The sequence below is a fragment of the Brachionichthys hirsutus genome, chromosome 18 (genome assembly GCF_040956055.1).
Source record: "Brachionichthys hirsutus isolate HB-005 chromosome 18, CSIRO-AGI_Bhir_v1, whole genome shotgun sequence".
Classification (NCBI taxonomy): Eukaryota; Metazoa; Chordata; class Actinopteri; order Lophiiformes; family Brachionichthyidae; genus Brachionichthys; species Brachionichthys hirsutus.
In genome coordinates this window covers 7,883,696-7,909,206 of record NC_090914.1, presented here as the reverse complement: position 1 = coordinate 7,909,206, position 25,511 = coordinate 7,883,696, and the positions used below count along the sequence as shown (strand labels likewise).

Sequence of the window (25,511 nt, the reverse complement as noted above, 5' to 3'; positions counted from 1 at the left end):
TATTAAGGAAAGCTGTGAATAAAAGGCACAGACTTGTCATTTGTAAATAGAACCCCCCGCTACATGGAATTAGAATGATAAAATGGGGTTCCATATAATTAAGTTTGTGTAAGACCTGAAATCCGTGCAAATACCTTGCCGGAAATTTGAAAGGAAGCTGTCAGTTCAATTAATCTGAACATCACCCTGAGAATGTACTGAACAAAATTAAGCTGCAGATAAAACCTGGGCTAGTATTTTGATAAGTAATTCCTGTATCGTTTCTTTGCTTCTGTGATCATTTTATTTAATCCACCACCCCCAGTTATGTGCTAAGCCATCTACAAAGGCCCTGCTGGCCAGGCCACCAAAACCTTAATCCACCATATAGCTTGTGTAAAACAGGGAGGGGGTGGAAGGCAGGTTTGGCTTTTGTGGGGGCACCAGTGCCGGTGCTAGGTATGGTTTTGGATGGCGGGGTAGGGTGGGTCTGGGGGCCGTAGGAGTAGCTTATGATCGCTCCCTTTCTTCCTTAAATATATCCCACTGAATACATGAACCACAAAGACCGCTGACTTAGCCGCGGAACACTTTGCCGATAACACCAGAACATCCTGGTAGCTTACGTGCAATAATGCTACAGAGGTTGTCAGTGTGCACGTCTGCAGGCGTGCATCCGTGTGTTGCACGCGTGTGTCTATACGGGATGGGGAGGACTGTACATAAATGGTTTTCACACATGAAGGGGAGAGGGAGGCAGAGGCTTTTCAGATTGAAAGGCAAAACGATGCTGGTGGTGGAGATAGGGCAAGCGGAAATCTCGACTCACCAGTTGTTTACTTGTAAGATGGTGAGGCCTGTGTCTTGGGCTAACTGCTTCTTCTGTTCTTCAGATGGGTAGGGGTGCTGTGGGAAAAAACACAGAGAAGCACAGGCACATTAAACTTTTGGCCACACAAATATGTACACGTGAAAAGAAGCACTGGAAGGGAAGGCGCCTGTGTATTATTATTACAGTGTCAATATGTCCCTAGGTTTGATGTATTGTGTAACCCTAGTCCACCCAACCCTGCCCCTCCCTTGCACAGTATATAGGTATTCAGAGTGTACAGGTATCCACCCACACAAACACACACACACACAAAGAGAGAGAAGCAACCCAGTCCGAAACCTGTCAGAGCTGGACGAACAAGTTTGTCAAAACTGTCAACGGTGATCACTCCTTTAACTATCCCGACCTCACATACGCACAAATACATAATGCACAAATCAAGCATATGTGCCACGAGCAAAGAAGAACAAAAACCACACCACACTTTCAAGACACTAACCAAAGGATTGAGTGGGTGACGATTTTCATTGAATGTATGTATCATTCCTTGAGCGTCTGACATGAATCCTGGTGGTGGCTCCTTCACAGAGAGCTGCTAATGCTAAAAGAACAGAACGCTGTGAAACCTCCACCGCAACCTTGCCAAGATTGTTACCTGAAAATGTAATTCTGCTACCAGAGCTGCGATGACACTATTTGTGTCAAGTCCAATCAAGAGAACATGGGCTGATATAAATGGCAGACCTTGGGCTGCCTTGTTCCCCCCCCTGGGCCTGCTATGAAGCATGACAAAACAACAGTGATCGCTGGTGACAGATGTCTTTAAGGGCCAGATTAGGACTCGAGGCGCACGCGAAAGGAAACAAATGAGACGCTATACGTTTCATTCAGCTACTGTATAGCTATGGACCGGCAGCACACATGCACGCATTCACATGCATGCAAGCATGTGCTAACAGACACTAACACATTTTCATAGACATGACACCTGCAAATCATAGCGGAAAAAAATTAAAATATGTTCTTAACCTTAACCTTCTTTTTTTTTCTTTTCTTTTTTGCGCACTTCCTCCTCACTCACGCCGAAAAGGCACATTCCATATACTTGATCATGTTTACCTGGCTTGTGTTAATTTAATTCGGTTCCAACATGAAACGATAACAGTTTCTCGAGCGCTTATTTTTTTCTCATTTACTGCTGAAATAACTGGCGACGAGTGAGGCTTCATATCAGCAGACAGGAGGTTGAGCCGCCTATCTAAATGTAGTCTATTTTAATTACAGCTGAAATGAAAATACTGTTTCAGGAATGCGCTCAATTAACGACAAACAAGGCTGAGATTGGACAAATAATGAGTCCAGGCTGCAGAGAGAGAGATTCGTTTGATTGGTCCACGCAGTTTTAATATGCTAGAATCATTAACAAAGGAAAGATAATAATGCTCTAGAAATACATTTTTCAATTCCTGATGCTGACATTTCTTTGGCTTGCGAAGATAGACCATGTTCTGCTGGTTTTTGAGTGTGTGTACGTACGAGCATGTATCCGTGCACAAATAACACACACTTACTAGATTAATATGTGTGTCCGCTCTGGACAACAACACGTCGTTAGAGTGCAGCCTCCCTTTCCCTCCGCCCTGAACTCCTGTGCTTTTCGGTGTTTTCACATTCCCTATGACCTCATTCGCCATCAAAACATGCTCGCAAGTAAAACAGACATACAGCACACCTCCTCCGACTGTTTTTCCACACACACACGCAAACATGTGCACATCTGTAAGCACATCCACGGATTGAGATGTCAGAGCATGATGCAGTTGGAGGTGCTGGGAGAAGAGCAGCCTAAATTGGAAATGGGAGTGGGTCATCTACATTGGATTAAGGCTTCCTCAGCCTCTCAGGCCCAGAAGCGGTCATCAATCGCCTACTGTCAGCCAGAGCGCGCTTTAGCTCGGTGATAAATACGCCAGGCTAACGGCGTAGCTCGTCCAGCATCCACAGCGTAATGAATGGTTTGAACAAACAAGAAAGATGTCTCATCAAGGAGAGTGAGGACGTTAAACCCCCCCACACACAAACAAAACCCCTGAGTAAGGGGAGTTACCCCGACCACATAGGCACGACAGAAAAAAAATCCTATTTCGTTGAACTCATGCCCCTCCCGGCCGTTTCTCATTCCCCTTTTCCTTCGTTTCCAGTGTCCGACTAGATCACCTCCTGCATTTGCAAATATGTGCTGCCAAGCAAACATACACTTATGCAGACCCTTTCTTCATCCTTTCTCCATCTGTCCTCAGCTCTTTTTCCTCCTTTCTTGCTGACACCCGCAACACACACACGCACACACACTCACCTACACACACACACACATACATTTTCTGTCTGCAACTGCAGGCCACCCACACTTTACATTTTGCCAGTTTTACTTGAAGCATATCACATATTAGAAGCAGAAAATGATGTGAGGTGGCAATGGCAACACACACACACACACACACACACACACACACACACTCACACACACACACAAACATGAGATGTAAGCCGGCACGGTGGGTCTAGTGGTTACAAGGCGGCAGCAGCCGTGAAATTGAAGAACGGCTATTTAGACCTCTGAATAACCTTTTAGTGCTAACTGCCTCAGTTAAAACAAAAACGTGTTAGTATAACACCCAATGAGGACAAAAAATATGAGACGAATCATTGAATAAATGTTTATCAAAACACATGACGTCAGAGCGCTGAAGCTGTTGTGATGCGTTTGCTCATTGACATATGCTTCTTTATTCCAAGGAGACCGTGTGGCATGTGCCCCTCGAAATCTGACCTTAAAAATCACAACCAAACATCAACGCATCAACGCAAACACACAGACAGAAGGACCGCATCCTGCCAGTCACTGAGAATGGATCTGTGTGTGTTTGTGTGACCAACTGCTGGCTAAATTACGGGGTGTGATGTGCTCTGTGCTCTCTGATAGCGTTGAATGTAACGGCCTCCACGGTTTCTGAACATTACAAGCTGTGGTGGCTCCATCATCTATTGTGTTCAGCCTTTAAACCCCACACAAAGAGTTCCAGCTTGGCATTTCACCACGTACAATAACCACAACTACTGCCGGACTACTCTTAACTCAAACTATTCACACACGCTGACTCCTATCTGCTCCTCTGGATTTCTATATATCAGATTTATACTCTCTTGACACTCATGTGCTGCCACTGTCAAATCCCACAGCCTAATCATTATCCCGACTGTTCCATTCAACCCCCACTGCTTGCCCTCCACTCACCGAACGTGCAGCGCCTAGCCTGAGAAGCTGGTGGACCCCATTGATGGATGACATCATCAGTTTGTGACATGAGTTATAGAGCCGGGTCAATAGGTTGCAGAGGCTTGCAAACCCATTCCATGCTAATGACTCCCAGGAAATCACAGGCCATTGGCTGTTTACCCAGCGCCATGGAAACACAAAGGATTTGCTGATGATGATTGGTGTGCTAGTTTCATTTAATATCATTTCAAGTGTTTGATTAAAATATTGAACTTATTAAAGGTGTAAATGGATAAACAGATTCCATGCTATAACCTTTCTAATAGTAATCCCTTTTTGAATGCACCTCATGAGATTAATTGTTAGATTGTATCTAGCTTTATAAAGAAATAGTATCCCAGAATTTCCTTTCATAAATTCCTTTTTTGCATTGATTTAAATCTTTTTTGGTTTTAATCAAAGTGGCTTGAAGATGATAATAATGTTCACTGTCACAAATAAATACAATCAAATATAGGAATGACATTTTAATATGAATTCTGCATCCAGCTGGAGCAAGATTGGCACATTTTAAATATCACGCTGCCGTTAATAACGCTACGTTTGGCTCCTTTGACAAACGACAGTGGGATGGAATGCATCAGCCTTACTGGAAGATCAAACAGATAAGAGAAATAAATCCAGTTGGAGTCTTTCAATCCATCACAAGTGTTTACTATGCACAGAGAAATTCCCGGCGTTTTAGCTGGAGTTTTGGATTTTGTGCTTTATACTGAAGGATACGGTTAATTACTTCCAACTGTTCAGTAGAGATCAAATAGATTGACAATTAACAAATAAATTATTTGTGTATCAATGACTGGAAAATAATATACAGTATATATTTTTTTTATGAATCATTTTATGAACAATGAACAGTTATTTGAATCAAATCATGTTTAGAAACAATGCAGCCTTGTGATTTCAGAGGTCAAGTTGATTTATTTCAAGTCATATTGGGTTCATTCTCAGCCAAAATGGGGGGGGGGGGGTTGCTAATCAAGAAAGGCTGAATAAATTATTCATTCATTCATGAATGAATAAATTAGTGTTACTAAAATGGCTGCGTCAAAGTTTATTTAAACAGACTGTTTAAACTGATATTACATTTTAAAAATCTATTCCCATCTCCAGTGCTCTCTCTTCCTCTCCCTCTGTGTGTTTTGGAGGTGGGAGGGAGTTATGTGTGCTTTTATTTGACTGGGAACTACACGACTTCCTGACAACAGTTTGATTCGACCCTGCTGCTCTTCCTTTTTCATTCTCTTTCTCTTGATTGCACGCTAACACACACACATGCAGACAGAGCCAACATATAAACAGAACTCACATGTTTCCAGCCTGCAAACTGCACGCACTGCATGCCAACCTCTGATAAGAGCAAATAGAAGTACACCCATATCTAAACCTCACAGGTCATGCATTCAGAACATACCTTTCCACTTCTGTTTCCCTCACTCCAGACTACAGAGCTTCCACAATAAGTATAAGGGCTCTCAACGGACTGCACTCTGACAGTAAAAAGGTGATGATTGCAAATTCAAGGCGCACTGGCAAGGCCTGCGGCAGCTATTATAGGGCAAACGGGCCCCCAGTCTGCCTTTCTGCCTCTCTGACTGGCTGGCTAGCTGGTTGGCTGGCAGTGCATCAGTACTACTGCTGCTATTGCTGCCATGGCCCGCCACAACAATTGCTGGCTTGGCTCCTGAAGCCAACTCCTGGCCCTCGGCCAGCAGCCTGTTTGCTCTACACTATTAATTTATGTTCACTGGAGATGGTGCAAGGTTGTAGAGAAGCTCTACGGCATAACTGCTCTGCTCGTCTGCCAAGCTACAGCAACAGCAAAACGGGTAAGGGGGAGTCGGAAGGATTGAGGAAAGAATGGGTAAGGAAGGAATCCTGGAGGATATGTGCGATACAGGCATCTAATTGCACCAAACTCCACGAGGCTAAATAGCAATCACTCCCACACAATCCCAATGCACCTCCACATTTAGCGGATTGACTAAAGAAAAGAGATGTTTTTTTTCGAAATGCAATCATGCATAAATATAATAAGGTGCTGCTTTTATCCAATAAAGAAAATAAAGTTGAACAAAGTGCATTCTCTCTCTCTCCATTCAGAAATCAGCAAAAGACTCCCAGAAGAGGATCAATTTAACTCGAGGCATAGATCTATTAGAACGAGTTGGCAACAGTCCGAGACACAAACTGTGTGCGCAGGGTTGTGGACCTGGTCTCATTTGTGGCCTGCAGCCATAGAGATGTGCCTATTAAATCGACAGATCAAGTTCACGGCTGGCCCTCCGCTTTCAAGAGGAGGAATATGATCTCTCCATCCTCACAGTGGCGGCCTCGTCTCCTCAGTCTCTCCATCTCTCTCTTGTTTCCATCAATCGCTCCTTCTCTTGCTGTACTCCACAGACCCTAGCACCTATCCCTTTCTCACCTACATGCTAACCCTTCTGGCCTCGTCTCATATCGCATGCCCTCCAGTCCTTGTTGAGACTGGGATGTAACTGGCCTCTTTGCATTTCTGATGCGACTTTTGGGTCTATCACTAGAGGTCTGGTGGGCCCATCAAAAACTGCTACTTGTCACTGCTGCCAGCCATAAAGTCATCAGGAGCTCATGCTATAGGTAAAACGTACTGAATGAACTAAGCCGCTGAATAAACATCAGCACTGCATGGTTTAATGATGTATGCACACATTGTAAAGCAGCATTGATTTTCTAAAGTGACTTGTCCTAAGCAAACCTCTCGCATTGGGTTTGAGGTTGGGACACAACAGTTATCACCAAATCATTTTACACCAAACAATGTTTTATATCTGTTGGCAGGGGGTATTTAGGCTACATTGAGCTTAAACAATTATGAAGTGTCTTCATCAAACAGGTTGGCAGACAGAATTAAAGAAACAGCACAGATGGCAAATGACAAAACAGTAAGGCCCTTACAAACTCGAGTATCTTGATAAAGCCTGTTAGCAAGAGGACTTAATATTAACATACAGGGTCTCTTTTAGTTTACCCTCTTTCCCTATTGTGTTCTTTGTTTAACCTTCTAAGTCAAAGTAAAGTGGGGCTGATCCTCGGTTGAGACAGATTAATTTGTGGAGCGATGGACAGATTGGGGAAGAGACAAGTGGGTTTGCTGCTCTTCAAGATGGAAGCTTCCACTTGACGGTTCTCCCTTTCATTGTGCATTAAGTTAATGACCGTAAGTATTCGAATTTGCAGCGAGGACCTCTTTTGGCTCTGTCTCGCGCTCTTTCTCGTCGCTCATTGAGACTCCAAGTTCTTGACAGAAAGGACAGCACATTGTAGTGGAGAGCCTGAGGACGCAGCAGAGCTTAAAATCACATAGTGCAAACAATCCAGGGCCAGATATGGAATGTCAAAAGCTAGTCTGAATGATTTCTAATGTCAATTTTTGTTTTGAGGTCAAACTTTATTGGATATTGGATGTTTTAACTTTACCTCACAGCAAAACAAATCTACCTTCGGGTACAAATAAAGTAACCTTGAACCTTGAACTGAAAGGCTAACATGTTGGGCTACATTTGTCCAGTGCAGGCAGGAACACCTCCTCACCTGCTAAAAAAACAGCTGCAGAGGACACTTCCTGTTTGATAATGACGCTAAATGCGTTGAAGTCAACCATGTCAAATTTCCTCTCTCTCTGAATGGACAGCTGGGAAAGAAGAAAGATTTTCTTTCCTCACCTGCACTAACTCTTTTTTCCACCATCCTCTGCCAGTGAGAGAAGCTCTTTGGCCTCTGACAGACAGACACTTCAGATCACATCGCTGTCGGTGAGTCAGAGAGGCAAAGCTACTACCATGGAACAAAGCCAGCCAAAACCCGATCAGTCACCACCCTGTCACGTCCTGTTGTGTCTACTCTCTTTTACCGAATACCATTTTTGCCATTCAGAAATGCATGTCTCTTGAGCTCCCCTTTCATCTGGGGCTGTATGAGTCCAGAAGATACCTCCTGTCATTACTCAACACCCAGGGGCAGCCGTGGGGACTGACAAATGCCCTCAGGATCCCTTACTTTCTTAATGCTCCCCGAAGCAGAATTGGTGAGAGATGAAGAGAAGAGAAGAGAAGAGAAGAGAAGAGGTTAATGCAGGAATATAGCTTTTAGTCCTGGTTAAAAGTGGCCAATCTTTAAGTGCAGTATTCCATCCTCTCCCTCTTTCTCCTTGTAGTGCTCTTAGGCTCAATCCTGCCCGGGGGCCGAGGTGACCTTTGACCTTGCTGGCCTGCCTAGCTACAGCTCTCTCGTTTGTTAGGGGCTTTATCCACTGACAAAGCAGGCAGGAAGTTGGCAGCCTCCCAGTATCCCCATGGGAGGATGACCATCAGCTAGCTCAGCTTACCGCTTATTACAGGATGGTGTGGAGCATGTGTGTGTGTGTGTGTGTGTGTCTGTACACTGGCATGTGTGTGTCCTTGTGGTTGCATGCAGTCTTGCATACGCTGCACATGCATGCTTGTTTGCAAACGTAGGTCTGCACGTGCTGCTGCAGGCGTGTTGGACTGTCGCAGCAAACCTGTGTTTGACACGTGAAGAGCCACAGAATCAGAAATGCGTCTGACCTTTTCTATCCCAGAATTTTTTTACTATGATAGTGTAATGTCACGGAAAAGAATAAGCCTGGAAGCTACAAATGTCCCTGTCTCTAAGCTAACCCGATCAGCTACGCATGTTAGCAACAATCAGGCAACCTTCCAGCTACTGGACTCAAGGGACCCCAGCACACTTCTCTCTCTCTCCTCCTCCTCCTCCTCCTCTTTGCAGCTTGTTCATCAGAGCGCTCAGAGCCGCTCACTAAAACATTATATCATTAGACACTCCAGTTTCACTCTCGCCACTCCATAAAAGTCAGGTAATTCATACTTCATTTATATACCTTCCCATTAATAAAGCTGATGAACTTTTACTCCTTTAATCTAATGGGCCATTTTGCCATGACTGCAAGCGCTTGCCGTCTTCTCCATCTCTCCCTACCTGTCTCTCCTCTCCTCCTTCTACTCTACCAGTTCTTTGGAGGAAGCTAATCCACAGTCACTCAGACAGTGCTCAGCTTTTTATGGCTAAAGAAAGAAAGAGAAGGATTTTTGAGATTTTCAAGGCTTTTATGTGATCCCTGCCACAGACGAGCAGTGACACGTACCGTATGGTGATTTGTTATAGCTTGTGGTGGTTCTCTCCCTCTCCCTCTCTCTCTCGCTCTCTCTCTACCTCTCTCTACTTGGGTGCAACAGAGGGTCATTGACCTCCAGGCCTAGAGCGAGGCATGATGGCTCCCCAGCTTGGAGACTGTTGACAAGCGTCTGTGTTCTTTTCAACAACTCGTTGAACTACCCCCCCACCCCTTCCCTTCTCAGGAATGTAACACAACCGCTCACTGAGGTAACCTAAGCTCCTCCCCTCTCCCATCCTTCCTTTACAGAAAGAGAGAGAGAGAGCGAAAGACAGCGAAAGCAAGACCAACTGTGGGCGTTCGGACAGCTGTGCCGAATCTCTCTGTCTAACTCTTGCTCACTCTCTTTTTCTCTTTCTCTTTCTCTTTAGATTTGCCTCTAGCCCACTGCCTGCGGAATAATTAATGATGCAATTGAGCCGTGGAGAGGACTCTGACCAGCAGGGGCCGTTCCCGAATGCCTGGATAGCCGTTTTATGGAGGACCAGAAAATAGAGAGAGAGACAGATGCAGGGAGACAGATAGATAGGGGAAGAGAAAGACATAAAAACAGTCAGACGGTGAGAAAAAGAGATTGTTAATAGTCTGTTCCCCAACACGCCTTAGCTCAGTCTTCCTCCCTATTTTCATCCCCTCTAGTCTAATCCTCGAGCCCCATCCCCCCTCTCCTCTCCATCCTGATGGCGGGATTGGGGGGCCTGACCTGTCTGGTGATTGATGGTAATGTCTCAGGAAGTCATTTTCCCCGACAGCACCCCGCCGCCTTTCACCAGGCCTGGTGCAGAGGTGAGCCTATCACATGGATGCTTTTAACTCTTTGCTTACTCCCTGCCCAGGTCGCTCTGACCCGTATATCTAACGCTCCCCGTCTTTTCCCTGCACGCTGCACCCAATGCCAACCACCAGCACTGAGTTCCCTGTGGCTAACCCCTGTGATGTGGAGAGAACTTTGATGTTAAACAGAAATTCTTACAGAAAAATCAAGATGTACGCAGGCCATCTTGAAGTGGATCTGCAGAGTGCCCCCTAATTCAGGTTGCTGGGGATGGACCCCTCCACTGACTCCATTACCGTCAGCGCTTACCACCTCCATTATGGCAATTAGGACGCAGTTCCAATACTAGGAATGCTTTGCTATGCTGTGGAATTGCTAACATCTGCCGTGTCTGCTCCATGTGTCGGAGCAGAGTTGTCTTTTCTTAAACACATATCTTTTTACAGTCACACTCTCTACTCTACAGTCATTTTTCCTACTGTTTCTTCAACGCTGCTCTCCACATTTATTTTCTTAATTTGACTCAAACTGTGCCTTAAAGAGATCCCTCACTGTTTGAGTCCAAATAACCTAAAATGATCCGTGAAGAGCCTCGCAGTTCTCGTTTTCAATAGGCTTCATTAGTTTTTAATATCTAGCCAAGGAAACGAGGGGAAAACGGCATTGAGATAATCAATGGAAAGGGACTGGTAGACTATTAATCTCCCCCAAAGGATTGTGGGTTAATACACGCTCTTGCATAGGCAAACACGACTGTGTGGGGAACACATCTGTCTGCCTGGATGGGCTACTTAATGAAACAGCCAGCGTTTGGCTGCTGAGATGGATGTCGTTCCACCAGTGAAAAATGAGTTCTCTACTCCCACTATGCTGAGCCACACATGATAGGGCTCCATTCAATTCACTGGAGACCTGACTGTGTCCCTGTGTGGGAACAGCTTAAACAATGAGGGCGCCGGGCAGGACAGGCAACGCATGGCCACCGGAGCAAGTCTTCATGGAGATCATATCAGGGTATCCTAATTTGAACAAGAGTCCGACTGATCTGGGAATGAAAGACGACAGAGAAAGACTAGAAGATGAGGACAGTAGACTGATAAAGAAGAACAAGATGAAGAACGAGTCTCCCGGGATAGATAAGCAGGCTCAATGCATTGGTGTCGGTGCCTGTGTGTGAATCTGTGTGCGAGTGCTATGGGGGGTACATGCGTTCATTTTGCTGTGTGTGTCAGCGGTGACCCCTGGTCAGGGAGTCCTGTAACTGGAGCTCACCTATGGTTCTGCAGGCTCTCCTCTCATAGTGATAAACAGCCACCTGAATACAGGATTAGCCATTGTGACCCGGCCCCCCCCGAGGTAACCAAAATGCACCTCCGGGAACACACGTGAAACACACACTGTCACGTGTTACACAGACATGGCCAGATGTGAAGACTTTGAAAAGTTAATTTATTCATTGCCTTCCGGATTCAAATGGATCTGTACGATTACATAGGCCAACGGTGCTACACACATATATAAATGAGGTTTTAATGGTCGGTGTTGAAAGTTACAAACTAATGAAAATAATATTAGCTTCACGTATACAGTATACAATATAATATGCACTATTTTGCAAAATTATTACCGGTATACTTGAGATATATTTTGTACTATCACTCAATTTTAAATGCAGGGTCTTGTAAAGTAGTACTTTATACTAATTAAATGATCTGAGTGCTTCTTCCACCCCTCCAGACAGAGCTAAAAAAAAAAAAAAAGAGCTGTAAAACAGAGATGAGACGGGACAGGTGGTGGCCGGGATTATAACAGCAAACAGGACACCTATAAGAGGATGAATGCAAGCAGGACACAGTATAATGTCAAGCAAGCTAAGTCGAAGGTGTCAGTGGTGTTTGCTGTTGTCTCGCAAAAACAAAGCATCAGAGCGTAAGAGGATTGGGCGACCTAACCCGGCGCCTTGGGGGTAGCTGAGAGTTCTGCCTGCATGAAAATTGATGCCTGTCAGCCGGTCTATGACTCAACTCTGACAGTATGCATGCATGTGTGTGTTTATGTGGGCACATACAAGCAAGCGTGCTGCGCTGTGACAAATGAGCTGTGCTTAATTTGAGACTCTTTATGCAGGTTGCTGGTGCCCTAAACCCCTTTGAACTTGTAATTGCCCCTGGTTTAAGTAATGAACATTAAGGAGGATTCAGAAATGTGTGGCTAATTACACATTTGCCCCGTTTCTTTTCTCAATTTCTTCATCTTCATGCGGATGAGAAAGAGGGAAAGGAGGAGCAGGAATAGCAGTAGGAGGATGAGCCAAGGAGGAGGTGTTTGACTGGGAGGCATGCATGGCGTCGTAACCCTCTTTATCTAAATAATTGTACAAGCTGGTTTATGGGCTTTAGACAGGTGCTTTGTGTGCCATTCGCTTCAGCGCTGGGAATATGCGGGACTAGCTTTCCCCATGATCAATATTCAGAGAGATTCTCATCCAGAGCCAAGGTTTGCTCTGCTTGGATTTGTATTTCTATATTTGTATCTATCTATGTTTGAGCATTGGGGAAAAAATTGTCTGCGGTGCAGCGAGGGTTCCCTGAATATTGCGGCCGGGGAAGATTCAGGGACAGGAGCAACAAATTGACCGCTCTGCCTCTTTGAACTGGGCTGGGCTCTCTTAAAAACTGTCCATATGTTCAGAGGGGATATAACAACAACAAGGATATAAATGGGGAAAATGAAAAAGGGAGGAAGTTGGGGGAAGAGGTGAGAACAAGAGACATGGCTCCAGTTATAAGGGCCCCACTGTGCTGGAATCCCACTGCCTGCCTCCGGACTCAGCGCTGGGCAAAACAAAAGCATGGATTTCAGAGTAAGAAAGAAGGTGATGGGATGTGATGAATCCAGGGTCCCATGACAAACAAAACAGCGAAACACAAGGTCTGTTTTTGATTCCTACTCAGTGCCGCCGTCCCTGAACCTTTCCTTTCTCCTTGTCTCCCTCCCTTCTTAGCCTGGTTTGCCATTCCCATTCTTGTGCTGCTCCTTCTCCCTTTTGCATTTTCTTCTTTTGGTGTGAGATGAATATGAAAGCACTGCCGGGGCAGCTTGGAGGCCTGCAGCAGAATATCACTAGCCTCCATCGTACCCAGCATGCAGCAGCCACCATTCTGGCAGCTCTGGCCACAACCCCGCAATCAACCATGGGGGGATGCGGCTAGCCTGCAGGGCGGTAACCCTGGCAGGGTAATTTAAGGAAACTAGCTCTAAGATATGAAACCTAAATCCTCTTATATATTTTGTTATGAGTAAGATTACCCCCCCCCCCCCCCCCCAAAAAAAAAGAAACGTATAGAAAAGGGAAAATGGCATAAAATCATCAACTGCCATCTTAATAGCCTAGCTTTCCCACCCATGCATATCATGTCCCGTCCCTTGTTACGTATGATGTCATTCAGCCTATTTCTTGCAGCCGGCGCAGTGTCCTGGCCAACGGGTCATTGTTTTGACTACAGCAGCAGTGGATTCCACTTTCGTGCTAAAAAGCAGGGAAACGTTCCTCAGCTGGGGCTTATTCTCAGGGGAGCATGGGGCCTTAAAGAAGTCTCTTCGGCTTTGCGCAACAGCAAACATGCCTGCATGTGTTCTTGGAAGAGACTGTTCAGAGCTGCGAGTTAATAAATCTGGCTTCCCTCCTGTTTGTATTCTGCTGCGGTCAGGGAATGTGCAGTCACCTCTGATGGGGCCAGTCACGCTCATGCTGTGCTCCCGGCCTTCTATGAGGACACCCCTGTTGTAAAGCGTAATTTAAAAAAATGTACATTTAGGGGGTGACTTTTTTTTTTTTTCCCCTCCTCTCTCTGTCTTTGGCAAACACTGTGGAGTTTCACACAGCTTAATCACCTCCATGCAGTGGGAATGCATCATAAACAGTCCCTTAGCGAAAGCACTCATTTCTGCTACTTCGTTAAATAACCTGTATTAAGATGCGAACAGCAGGAATGTAAATGAACAGGGATGGGAGGAAACATGGGTTGGAGGGAGCAGGAATTTTGGGATTATGCAGGAATTGCTGCATTTACATGCAGGCGCAGTAACATGGTCCTCATTTCCGTAATAAATCAGCCACCGAAAATGAAAAGTTGCATTGAAATTGTCAGTTTATCTGTTCTTCTACTGTATGCAAGGTCAATATGCTGTGCTCGGATTCCATGTAGGGTTATTTAGCTTTGAAGTGGAAGTGTGACAGGTCTGGAATAATGGGTAAAGTGTAGATCTGATGTTAGAGCATGGCATGAATTAGGGTTTATTACATTCTAATGCAGCACTAAATCTCTGGAACGGCTACCAACTTTGCTAAAACACACTGTAAACACACACACATACACACTTAAGTTACCACAAAGCTTCTCTGCAGTGAAATGGTAAAGTTGATGTGGGCTGTTGTATAATTATACAGACTGTGAAAATGGGAAGTCACTGGATAATCTTTCTGTTTTCTGTTCTTTCTCAAAAAAAAAAAAGGAAAAAAAAATCCAGCCTCTTGACGACATGTGAGGGTTAGTTTATTGAGTTCTGATGTGAAAGATGAGATTACTGTGTGAAATGTTTCGTGTGAGGTCTGTTCCTGCTGTCGTAACCCCTCTGTGGAGGAGGGGGGCTTGTTTCCATCAAGAGCCGACTTTAGAAACCAGTTAAGCCCGGCCAAAGAGCCCCTCCACAGCATCATCAATGACTCCCGTGCTAAACAACACCAAATGATGCTATTTCACTGTCACTAATGTGTGTCGTGTAAGCAAACAAAGTGAACAACATAGTCACGCGAGTGCCGTGATGTCTCTTTTCGGCTTGTCTGGCGCTGATATTCGCGCATTCAGGCGGTGGCAATGAACCAAACTGTCGCCTGGGCTTCTACGGGTGACTGGAGAGCTGACTTTTGGGCTCCGAGGCAAACAAGCACATGACAGATTAGTGTGTGGGCCTCCTCCAGGCGTCCACCCCTGTGACCCTCAGGAGCTGCCTCTTTACCCCCCACCCCCCCAAGCCCAAAAGCCCCCTTCTTCCTCATCCTTTTTGTTTCTACCCACATTACAGCAGAACTCACACACAACACAACGTGCATCATTGGCACGTGGGCTAATATTTTAATACAAATGTCTATTTCTATCATGCTCAAAGCTATTGCCAAACACACGTACACGTAAAATGCAAACAAATCAACAACGTTATTGTGATGATGAGTAAGTGAACGCGCACACCAACCACGACTTGAAGCTACGCATTGTGCCTCGTGCAGTGGAAAGATAAAAAGGGCACCAGCAAATATGGAATAAACAGCTTTCAGCAGTTTAATGTAAAAGGAGAGGAAGAGGCTCGGGTGTTTCAAACTGTTTGCAGATGTGTGTCCCCGCCAGTTCAACGCTGCTTGTACTGGAACAACACACAAGGATTACAAGGACTAGAGAAGCTTAAACAAAAGCGGGTATAGTACAGAACTGACTGTTTAGTCTACTCAAACAACTCGCCTTCCCTCTTGAAGGATGGACTTGCACACTTGTTTATCGTACGGGACAAACATCCGTTGCCAGGGTTTGCCCGTGTCCGTGCCCATGTCTTGTGAATGACCCTCGCTGGCTCTTTTATGTGCATCTATAAAGGGCGGTCGAGGGAGCAGCTAGGAGGGCTCGACCTGGCGATGACACCCTGTTGTCATGGAGACTAATGCTATGTTGAACTGGGGCTGGGGCTGGAGGGGTAGCTCGCGTCTAATGATGTTTGCAGCACAAGGCACTCAAAAGTGTCGGGTTAACGCCCCTGTGTTAGCTGGGATCCTCGTCTCCACTGCTGAGAGTTTTCTTCCTGACGCAGAAGAAGAGCGTGAGAATCGCATGACAGTTTGTACGCCATCAATGGCATATTGTATTAGTCATTATATTTAGAAGGCTTCCTATCATATCTAATCTGACACAAAGTTGCACTGCTCCATTCCTCCAAGGACTGTCTAAATGACCAGGGGATATATCACTTCCCTTTCAAGGCACCCAGGGGACCAATACACCTGGCTTAGCAGCTTAACAGAATTTCCCTCAAACACCCAGGCCAAAGGGTGGCCATGCACAAAACCTGAGACTCTTGATGCCTAAGAGGGCTACCTACTTACTCATCTGACTGACCATTCTCCCTCCCACCCTCATGCTGAATCTCAACCTGCCTGGCTTGCTCCTGAGGTCCCTTACTTATTTTCATAGCTGTTTGAGGGTTTGCACTAGTCAAAAGACAGGGCCAGAGTCCCAGAGTGGTATCTTTGGATTTGAGTGCTTCCTGTTTTCATTGCAAGGGCGACCCTTGTCTTTACAGGGGTGAGCAGGGGCTAGCCGGCAGCTAGTAGGGGGTGAGAGGGAAGGAAGGCCGGGGGCCCAAGGCACTAATTGAAGATTTTAGAGTTTGCTTTTACCCAAAACAAGAGGGCATCACCTTATGCAACAAGAGAAACATTTTAATCATACTCTCTATTTTATAGATATTTTCCTCCCTGTGTTTCTGTGCCCCTCCTGCTTAGTCAAATGGATTCTGTCGTCCATTATTTTGTAGTACCATGGAAACTTTTACCTCAAACTGTAAAGTTTACCTTTCTGATAACATAATCTCGCTGTACTACCAAAAAGCTTGCACCAGCAGCCTGGGATTTTCCTTCCACTAACATGGTTGGATGGGTTAGGGTTAGGGCTAAGTGTATGAAACGTGCTATACAGTGTACTATTTGAGCGACCCTTGCTCAGCCGTTCCATTATTGCCACAGAAACTGAACTAAAATAGTAAAATATTTACTGTAACATATATTAAGTGTTTTATGTCTTAGAAGTCATACCGTGCATAATAATTACCGTTAATAACAAATTAACAAAGCAGTAAAAATGCCTTTAGTTATCATCATCATCTACAGTTAATTACCTATAACACTCCACTAGGAGCTTGTTAAAACTCGAGATTTTACTGGGCCACGCCAAATCAATACCAGAGCATGTGCCCCCGTAAAACGGGTCTGGCAACACCTCTGGAGTGGAGCGAGAGTCGGACCTTATTTTGCCAGCTAACATCACCTGATCTGAAAATGTTATAAAAATATGAATCTAACCCTAACTCCGATCTTCTCCACTGGAATGTGGGTATTTCGGGTAAATAAGAAATGTAAATGAGGAAATTAGTATCTGTTGAGCATCTTGTGATTTCCCTTGAGAGAAAGCAAAGCGTAAAAAGCAAAGTAGAAGGAGGGCAGAAGAGGGAGAGGGCAATTTTGTTATACCAAATCCAAAAGCCAACAGTTGTTGCTATTGGCCTGTGTTGTTTTTCTGTGTATGAAGGGGGGTCCTGTCCTTTTGAGCTTTTCAGAAGATGTGACAATGGCTGGATGTTGAGAACATATGTAGAGAGACCCCTGTGGCTCATGGATAAGGAGCTCCATGCTGGCCCCGCACTTTGAAAAAATACAAGGCCGCTCCTTTCACTCCCCAACCCTCAGTTAATGAATGCATGAATAGCAGAATGCCGCTATAGGCCATTCAGGGGCCAAAGGCCCCAAGAATTCACCCCTGCACAAACGCATCCAACACAGGAAAATACATTTGCTTAACAAATTAAAAGAAAGGAGAATGGCTAATGTGTGTGTGTGTGAGAGAGAGAGAGTTTATGGGTGGGAGAACTAGACGGTGAGAAGAGAAGGGGGATAATTCAATTAGCCCTATTCCTCAGTGGAAAAATGAAGGCAGGTTAAAAGGAAGGGATTATTATTTGTACAAGACTGGCCAGGCCCTTACACAAAAGAAACAAATAAGATTGGAGAGACCATCTACAAGCAGGGGATGCAATAAATGAGAGAGGGACTGAGAAAAAGAGGGCCTTGAAAGCTCTGCTCCTTCTGAATTGCGCAGCTCATGAAAAATGCGCCCGTGCTTTTAAATTGTCCCAAAAGGTCTGCATGCGTCATTCTGTCTTTCTCTCTGCGTCTTTTGCTGAAGAGAGTGCTGAAGTTGTGTGAGAAAAGATGCCAAATAATGACGACATTTTATAGGCCCAGTTTACATGATAACAGCTGCCCTGAAAATGGAAACTGTTTTCCCTGTGGTTTGTAAACAAAAAAGAACTTCTGCATTCATATATATATATATATATTATTTTATTTTATTTTTTTGCCTGTTCCAATGGTACCAATGGTAACGGCAGTGTTTTTCCATGTTTACTGCAATGGGTTTAAAAATGTGCTTTTTTTTTTTTTTTTTGAAAAAATGATGTATTAATCTCCAAACAGCAAACACCATTTACCAATTTACTCCAGCACCTTAGTCGAAACTTAATTAAGTTGTGTTCTTGTATTAATTTCATATATTGATATATACTAAAGTCAATTTCAATAAATCCTTTGGTCTCTTCTGCTAAAACAGGAAAAAGAATCCCTCTCGCATGATTAAAAAGAAAGAAAGAAAAAAGTTTATCCTCCCTCCTTACCCTCAGTCCCTGAATGGTCTGTATGGTTTGGTGAGAGGTCTCCAGTCAGGGAGCGATGGAGCTGTGAACAGCTGTGAAGTCATTTTGATAATGATGAGAATAATAAGCATGCAGACTGGCGTGGTGGAGCCGCTAAGGCCTGCAAGGCTCAGGGCTTTGCTGTTGCAGCTTCACTGCTCCTGAATAGATAAAAGTGATTAAAGCACTCCTCATTATCCCTGACCAATATGTAATGGATTTACAGCCCTTTCAATTAGGCCGTATTTGCTGGCCACACATTACTTGGGCTTTTGGTTAGGTAATCAGGGTACCGGGGCTTTCGGGTAGGGAGAGGGCATTTGTAAGGTGGGGGTGGGGTGCTACAGAGTGCACACAGGGCACCTGACCCTCTTAAACATGATGCAGGCTGAAGCTCTGAACTCAGACTGTACTACTTTCTCTGTCTTCTCTTACACCCCCCTTCCCCCTGTATTGTCCCCGAGATCTCTGGGACAGAGCCACATGCTCAGAGAGCAGCTTATGTGTCCTGGCCTGGCCACCTCCGACTGAAATCCGACCTGCATCGCAAAATCAATACAGCCTGATGTTCTGATAATGTCCTGACATTAGCGAGGGTGAGAGGACATGCAGTCCACCCCCTCGCGCGCGACTCGCAGGGATAGCCGGGCAGAATCGCGAGCAAAGGGTATTCAATCATTTTATCAAGCATGTTTGAATTACTGTGGTGTCTGAATATTAAATCCGAGCCATGTAGCATCGCTGTGCTCGGTGAAGTGAATGAGTTATCTGGCTGAACTGCTCAACAAGCAAACGATCCCCGCTCATTTGTGGAGGGGAAATACGTTTGCATGTGCTGTTTTGAACTTTACACATAATAGAAAAGATCAGTATGTAAATCAGATGTAAAGAAGAAAAAAAAAGGTGTGCTTATTCTAATGAAGATACAGCTTATTTAAATAAATGACAGTATGCATGCATAATTATACACCTGCACGTGAGTTAAAACAGCCAATATATAATAGAACTTCATGTTATCTGTGCGCTCTAAACCCGAACGCTCATTTACAACCGCAATCCGTCTCCAGCAGCTAACGCTCCCTCCTTCATCTGCCCCGGGAAACATCCCATACAAACGATGCACATCACATTGGAATAAGTGTCAGGGATTGTTGGGCCGGCTCCTCTTGCTCAGAGTGTGCTGAGCAGAGTCAACAGTCCAAACTGATTAGATTGACCTGGTCACTGTGTCCGTCTGACAGGTGTCTGACAGGTGAGCATCACAGCACTGCCGTCACAGTAATGACCGTGTGACAGGTGTGGGTGGGCCTGAGCATGCTCTTTTGAGTGTGTGCATGTGTTTGTGTGTGTGGTTCGAGTTGGGTTGTTTTTTTGACACGTGCACATCTCTAACAAGTAATGGTTGTGCTTACCGTGAGATGCTGGAAGAGCCACGCCCTCATGATGTTGGTGGCCACCTTGGGGAAAATGCCTCGCTTTTTCTGTCTTTTCTTATCCTTATCCGGATCGTCGTCATCCCCCGTGCCAGGCGATGCAACGCTGTTGTCTAAGCCATCTCCTGGACGGAAACCAAACCCAGGGTTAAATAACATCCCAGACCACACCACCGACTCACAAGACAATAAAAGAAAAGCACTGATCTAAAAAATTCTCAAAGCTGAAATGGAAGTCAGAGTCGAGCATAAGGCTCAGCGAAGATGGATAACTGGACAAATACCACTGATACCTATGAAAGAATTCAAAAGCACTGAGGCCTAGAGGAGAGCTGCAGCAAAGCCAGTGTATTGTAATGACGTTATGGAGGCATGGGGATTTGGATGGCCTTAGATGAGGCCCTGCAAAGAGAGAGAGGGGTTTGCACGGAGGCATAGCGGAGTTGTCTATCTACCCCAGAGCACAGAAGAGGGGAACAGGGGTCAGTGACTCTAATGGAACGGCCGGACTCCAAAACTCCAGGTTCCTCATTCCAGTTGAACAATTGGAGGAGGGGGAAAGTAAAAAGGTGGAGTGAGATGACAAATAAAGGACAGCTCACTGTCCTTTAACATACAGTAGAGACTTGAACTAATGTAATTAACTCAATTAAATTTGCATGCTCGACAGAATCTGGACCAATTTTTTTCTTTTTTCTTTTTTTGTCTAAGACAGCCAAAGGGGACAGGAAGTGCAGACATATATGCAGTAATACACTCATTCATGCTTTCGTGTTGCGTTTAAAGACACATGTTCACAAACACACAAAAGTCAAAAGCGCTGCTGATTCCCGGCGTCAAGTTGAGACACATTTACATTCGGATGTGATTCGGGGTCGTCCGTTGTTGCACTTTGATGCACATAATGGACTCGTCTGCCGACCCCCAGCGCCACGCCACGCACCCCACCAAACCCTGACTCTCTCATTCCTACTCTCCCACTCCCTCGTCTCGCAGTAACCCCTCCCCATTCCACCACAAGATTAACATGACAGGCCAGAGGCGGCTTTGCCTGCATTAATGTCCGTCAGCGTTTGATTCCGAGATGAAAACACATACCCAGACACGATATCTATTTTGAATTAAACTTTCCGTCTTTGTCCCTTGCCTTTTTCTTGTTCCTCTTCCTTCAGCATTAATTGTGCATTAGCAAAAATGATTTACTTTTAACAGTCATAGTTATTTTTTCTTGCCCCCGGGCATGAATGCCTTGAAAGCCTTCCTTGAGGGCTTCTAAATTATGTATCTGAAAAACTCCTCCACTAAGACAGAGAAGGACCCTGACGCTCTCAAAATTCAGACTCACTTGTCTTCCTGTTTTTAGGGAAGCATCAATCACAAGCACCTATACAAGCATTAATCTTGCATAAATATTTGAAGTAATAACATTAAAAAGGGGGAATGAAAAAGGATCTGACTGGTGGCGTAAGCAAATGCAAAATAAATGAAGACTACAAGGACAGTAGGGTTCCTCACTTCTAGCTACTTTCTTTTTCTTTCTCCTCCCCCCTTGTTTTTCCCTCTCTTTTTTGTTCGCTCCCTGTTTTCCTTCCACATCATTAGCGCAGAGCCACACGAAAGAGGAAAACAGAGAAGTGCCGACTTTGCACTCCCTGTGTAAAGTTAAGGAAGCATCGGCCCCTCTGAAGGACATGTGGGAATAGGGACAAAGACGACGGGTGTTGTAATTGTAGAATAGCCGTTTATTAGCGGCAAACGCCGTAAATCCCAGGCTAAGTACGAATCCTTGTTCAGGAAAGCTTAAAACAATAAACTTTGGCCAGGCCTTAGATTTGCCCTTACTGTGAGGGATTTCCTGAGAAATGTGACCCGGGCGGAAGTCGAGTGTAACTCCCTCAGTTTGCCTCCGAACTTCAGAAATAAGGCGGCTAGTGAGCTGTGAATTTTAACCACCCTCCTCTCGCTTCTCTGCTTTTGAGCTTCATTGAATAATGTTGATACACAGTCTGGTTGTTTGTTTGTGTGCCGCTAGCTTTTGTGTTGATTTTCTAGCTTGTCTCGGAATCCCTCCCCTGCTGTGAGCAGTCGGGCTCATCCGATGGAACCACACAGTGGCCAAAAGGCTGGCAGATTAATTTTATTGACGTTTCCATTTTCACTGCAATGCGATAGCCATGCTCCCCCCACCCCACCCAGGGCCAGAGTAACCCATGCGTATTTACAGACTGACCTGCCACTTCATTACCCAGCATGCTTGCTGTCTCCTGTCCTCGCCGACAAGGGTGAAACCAGACTCCTGAGCTTTCGGCTCCTCTCCCTGCCTTGGCCTTGCTCTTGCTCTTGCATTCACATGGATGTTGTCATGTTTACACATGTTCGACGCGTAACACTCAAGAATTAAAGGTCAACTTTAAAAACTCACGTGAGAACCGACACTTATTTTAAACGGCGAACGAGGGGAAACTATAGACAGAAGGTAAAAAAAGAAACAAGAGGAACAAGAAAGCCGAAGGAAGAAAGGAAGGAGTAGAAAAAGAATAAAGACCCAACTTGCACAACCTCATTACATCTAAAGGAGAGCTGGTGCTTTGCATCCACCCCCACTCCTTTCTTATGAGCGAGACAAGGAACGCTGGAGGGCAAATTGTCCCAAACGCTAATGGCTTCTGACTGTTCCCTGGCAACTCTGCCATTCTAACCTGTGTGGATGTGCACTCTGAAAAAAAACAAGGAGAGGAAAAAAAGTGCAGGGCATAGCAGGGGGAAGCGCCCCATCATCTGGCCATGTGACACAGATGGGGGTTGGCTATTAGGAGGCAGCCGAAAGGCCTAGGGGAGCCGAGGTGCTGGAGTGTAGCCCCAGGCACTTTTGGAAAAGCAGTGCCCTTGGAGATGGAAAAAAGACAGCCACCCCCTCATACCCCCCCCCCCCCCCCATCCCACTCTCCCCAATATCTTTCTGTCTTCTCTCACTCTTTGCTTCTCTCTCCCCTCACCCACTCTATCAATTTCTTGACTTAAAGTGCATGCAGTGAAATTTTGCACATATTTTCATATGCGCAGAAATTGAGATGGTGTAATCAGGCAAGATGGAAGACAATGACCCAACGCTAGCAGACAAACAAGCACACAAGTCCATGAACGCATTACACTCACACGCATTCCCTCTCTCATCACCAGTGGGTGGTTATTAAAAATGCATTCAGATACATCTCCCTGCAAGTAAATTGGTCTCAGGGCTGATCTCATTAACGGGTTGGAAAGGGACTGTAAACACACCGCATCTCTGCTTATCTAACGTTGGCACATTCGGGATCGCTTCAGGATTTTGTGCACAAAGAATTGGTTTCGCACAAAGTGTCCTACAGTCTGCCGAGTGTAAGTGAGAATCCAGGGAGTCCTAATGATTTGAGAGATTATGCTTTGTGTCTAGGAGGTACCCTGGCCCTCAGGGAGCCACTAAAGTCTAGTCAGACCTGGAAGCATTATGGATATGACCGCGAGTAACACATATCACAGTTCTGTCAGTACACCAAGAATGCCCTCCCCTTGTTGCTCTAAATAAATCCAATATACCCATGCATGAATGAATAATGACATGTCAATAGTCGGAAAACATTCAAACCCAGTCATGGTGAGTTATCAAATAACACTTATTGGTCCCTACACCATTAATACACCTGCTGAAAAGCCTCTAGACAAGCTTGAGATGTTGTCTGTGTGTACCATTCTAAAGGCTGTGCCGTCGTTTTGCACCAGGAGGCCCTGGCATTTGTTTCAGAGTAATGAAGCAAGAGTGTTGAGGCAGTGGCTTATGGAAGCTGTGGTTAAAGTGACTAATTACAACAGACCCCCCCCCCCCCCCCCTCCAAAGTCCCCTGTCAGCCCAAACTAGTCAGGCATGTTCATCCAAGCTCACCCAAATGAGGAGCAAAGAAGAAATCCAAGAGGTTAGATGGAAAGAGGAGCAGACGGCAAACAGAAGCCAAAAAGTTTGTTGTACCAGAAGATCCCTTGGCCTACCTCTCCGTGCTCTAGCGACTGGGCCCCTCCAGCCCGCCCTAACACACCCTCCTATTACCCCACCTCTCGCCCTGCAGGCTTGGCCGCAGAGAATGAAGAGAAAAGAAGAAGGGGATTTAGAGCCTTCCTTTCCCCTCTTTTTCTCCTCAACTTTTCAGCTGGTATAAACGGCGTTTAGCACATTCAGTCCCCCAAATGGCAGCAAATAAGAGAAGCAGAGGGGGGGGCTACTCTTTTGTCCGTCTGGTTACCCCTTTTATTTACTCTGGATTTACGAAGGGCTCTTTGCTGGCTCTGAGACCACATGCTCTTGACACACATGCAATCTCTCTCCAACACACACATGCACAAACACGCCATGGTCCTATTCACACCGGCGGAATGGTTCCTCTGTTGATCTGTGCAGACTGGGGATTACAGGTCTTCGGGCGACAACCACATGCTAGCAATACGCTTCCCCGCTTACGTAACATAACACACAGACAAGTGCTAACGAGTGGAACATAATCCCGTTAATGATAAAAATCAAATTTCGAACAGCAAGTGAACTATGGGTGTGTTTATGTGTCGCCGTGTGACCACACCATATGGTTTGCTGCACTCATTCAGATCCATACAGTAGATGAGGGCTCTAAACAGAACTGTTAAAGTGTGGCCGCGTCCGTGCAGCCAGTGTTTTACGCTGATTATTTCCTGATCTGTGCTTAAACAAGCAGCAGCTCCTTGCACTGGACCATAAAACAACAGCTTAGTAAACAGCAAGCATGCTGACAAATTGGAAGCGTTCAGGCCGGAGTCATTAACAGCCCTAAAACCTGTCAGAGCAATTACAACAAACTCTCTCCTTCAGCATGTCTCCCTACTGGACTCAGGCATTACCACCTTCCTCCTCTTTACTGCCCCTCATGGCACAAGGGCACTGGCTAAAGGTGAAGGGCAGAAGACCGCCGTACTTCCCCCCTCTCCTCTGATAATCGTGTCACCACAGAGAAATGAGGACAAACCATCTCACACACAGCTGTATCTGCATCCGTCCGCTACGACTGAGTGGTTCTCTTTCCAAGAGAAGTAATGTGTAGTTGTCTCCCCCCAAAAAACACATCATTAAGTGTTCCCTTAAATGAAGTGGAATAAGAGCTTCTAATTAGATGGGGGTTTTTTTTCCTACGTATGGGAAAGCGAGGCAGTCAGGCAGCAAGAAAGGCATGGAGGCAAGAAAGGAGGGAGTCAGGGTGGGGGTAGTTGATCAACAGCTCATGTACCTCCTGTGCCCCGTCCCTTCACCGCCCCCTCTCTAAGCCCCCTAACCCCGCCATCAGGCAGATATCTCTCTGTCATCCCTGGAATGCTGAAGATAGCTATCGCCGCTCTCCTGTGCTGACCCCGCTGTGCACATCCCTATCATTGAGGGTGCATGAGGCTGACGT

The 25,511-nt window shown here is 45.5% G+C and overlaps 1 protein-coding gene across 1 annotated transcript in view; it reads right to left on the bottom strand.

Annotated features, from left to right (window-relative positions):
• The window catches only part of LOC137907759 (homeobox protein Meis2-like), a 43,594-nt gene extending 21,281 nt beyond the window's left edge, over positions 1-22,313 (bottom strand). The window contains exons 1-3 of the mRNA XM_068752115.1: positions 22,292-22,313; positions 20,041-20,186; positions 809-885 (exon numbers count right to left, since the gene is read on the bottom strand). Coding sequence (XP_068608216.1) covers positions 809-885; positions 20,041-20,186; positions 22,292-22,313 — 245 coding nt within the window. The remainder of the gene's footprint in view (positions 1-808; positions 886-20,040; positions 20,187-22,291) is intronic.
• Between the last annotated feature and the right edge of the window lie 3,198 nt (positions 22,314-25,511).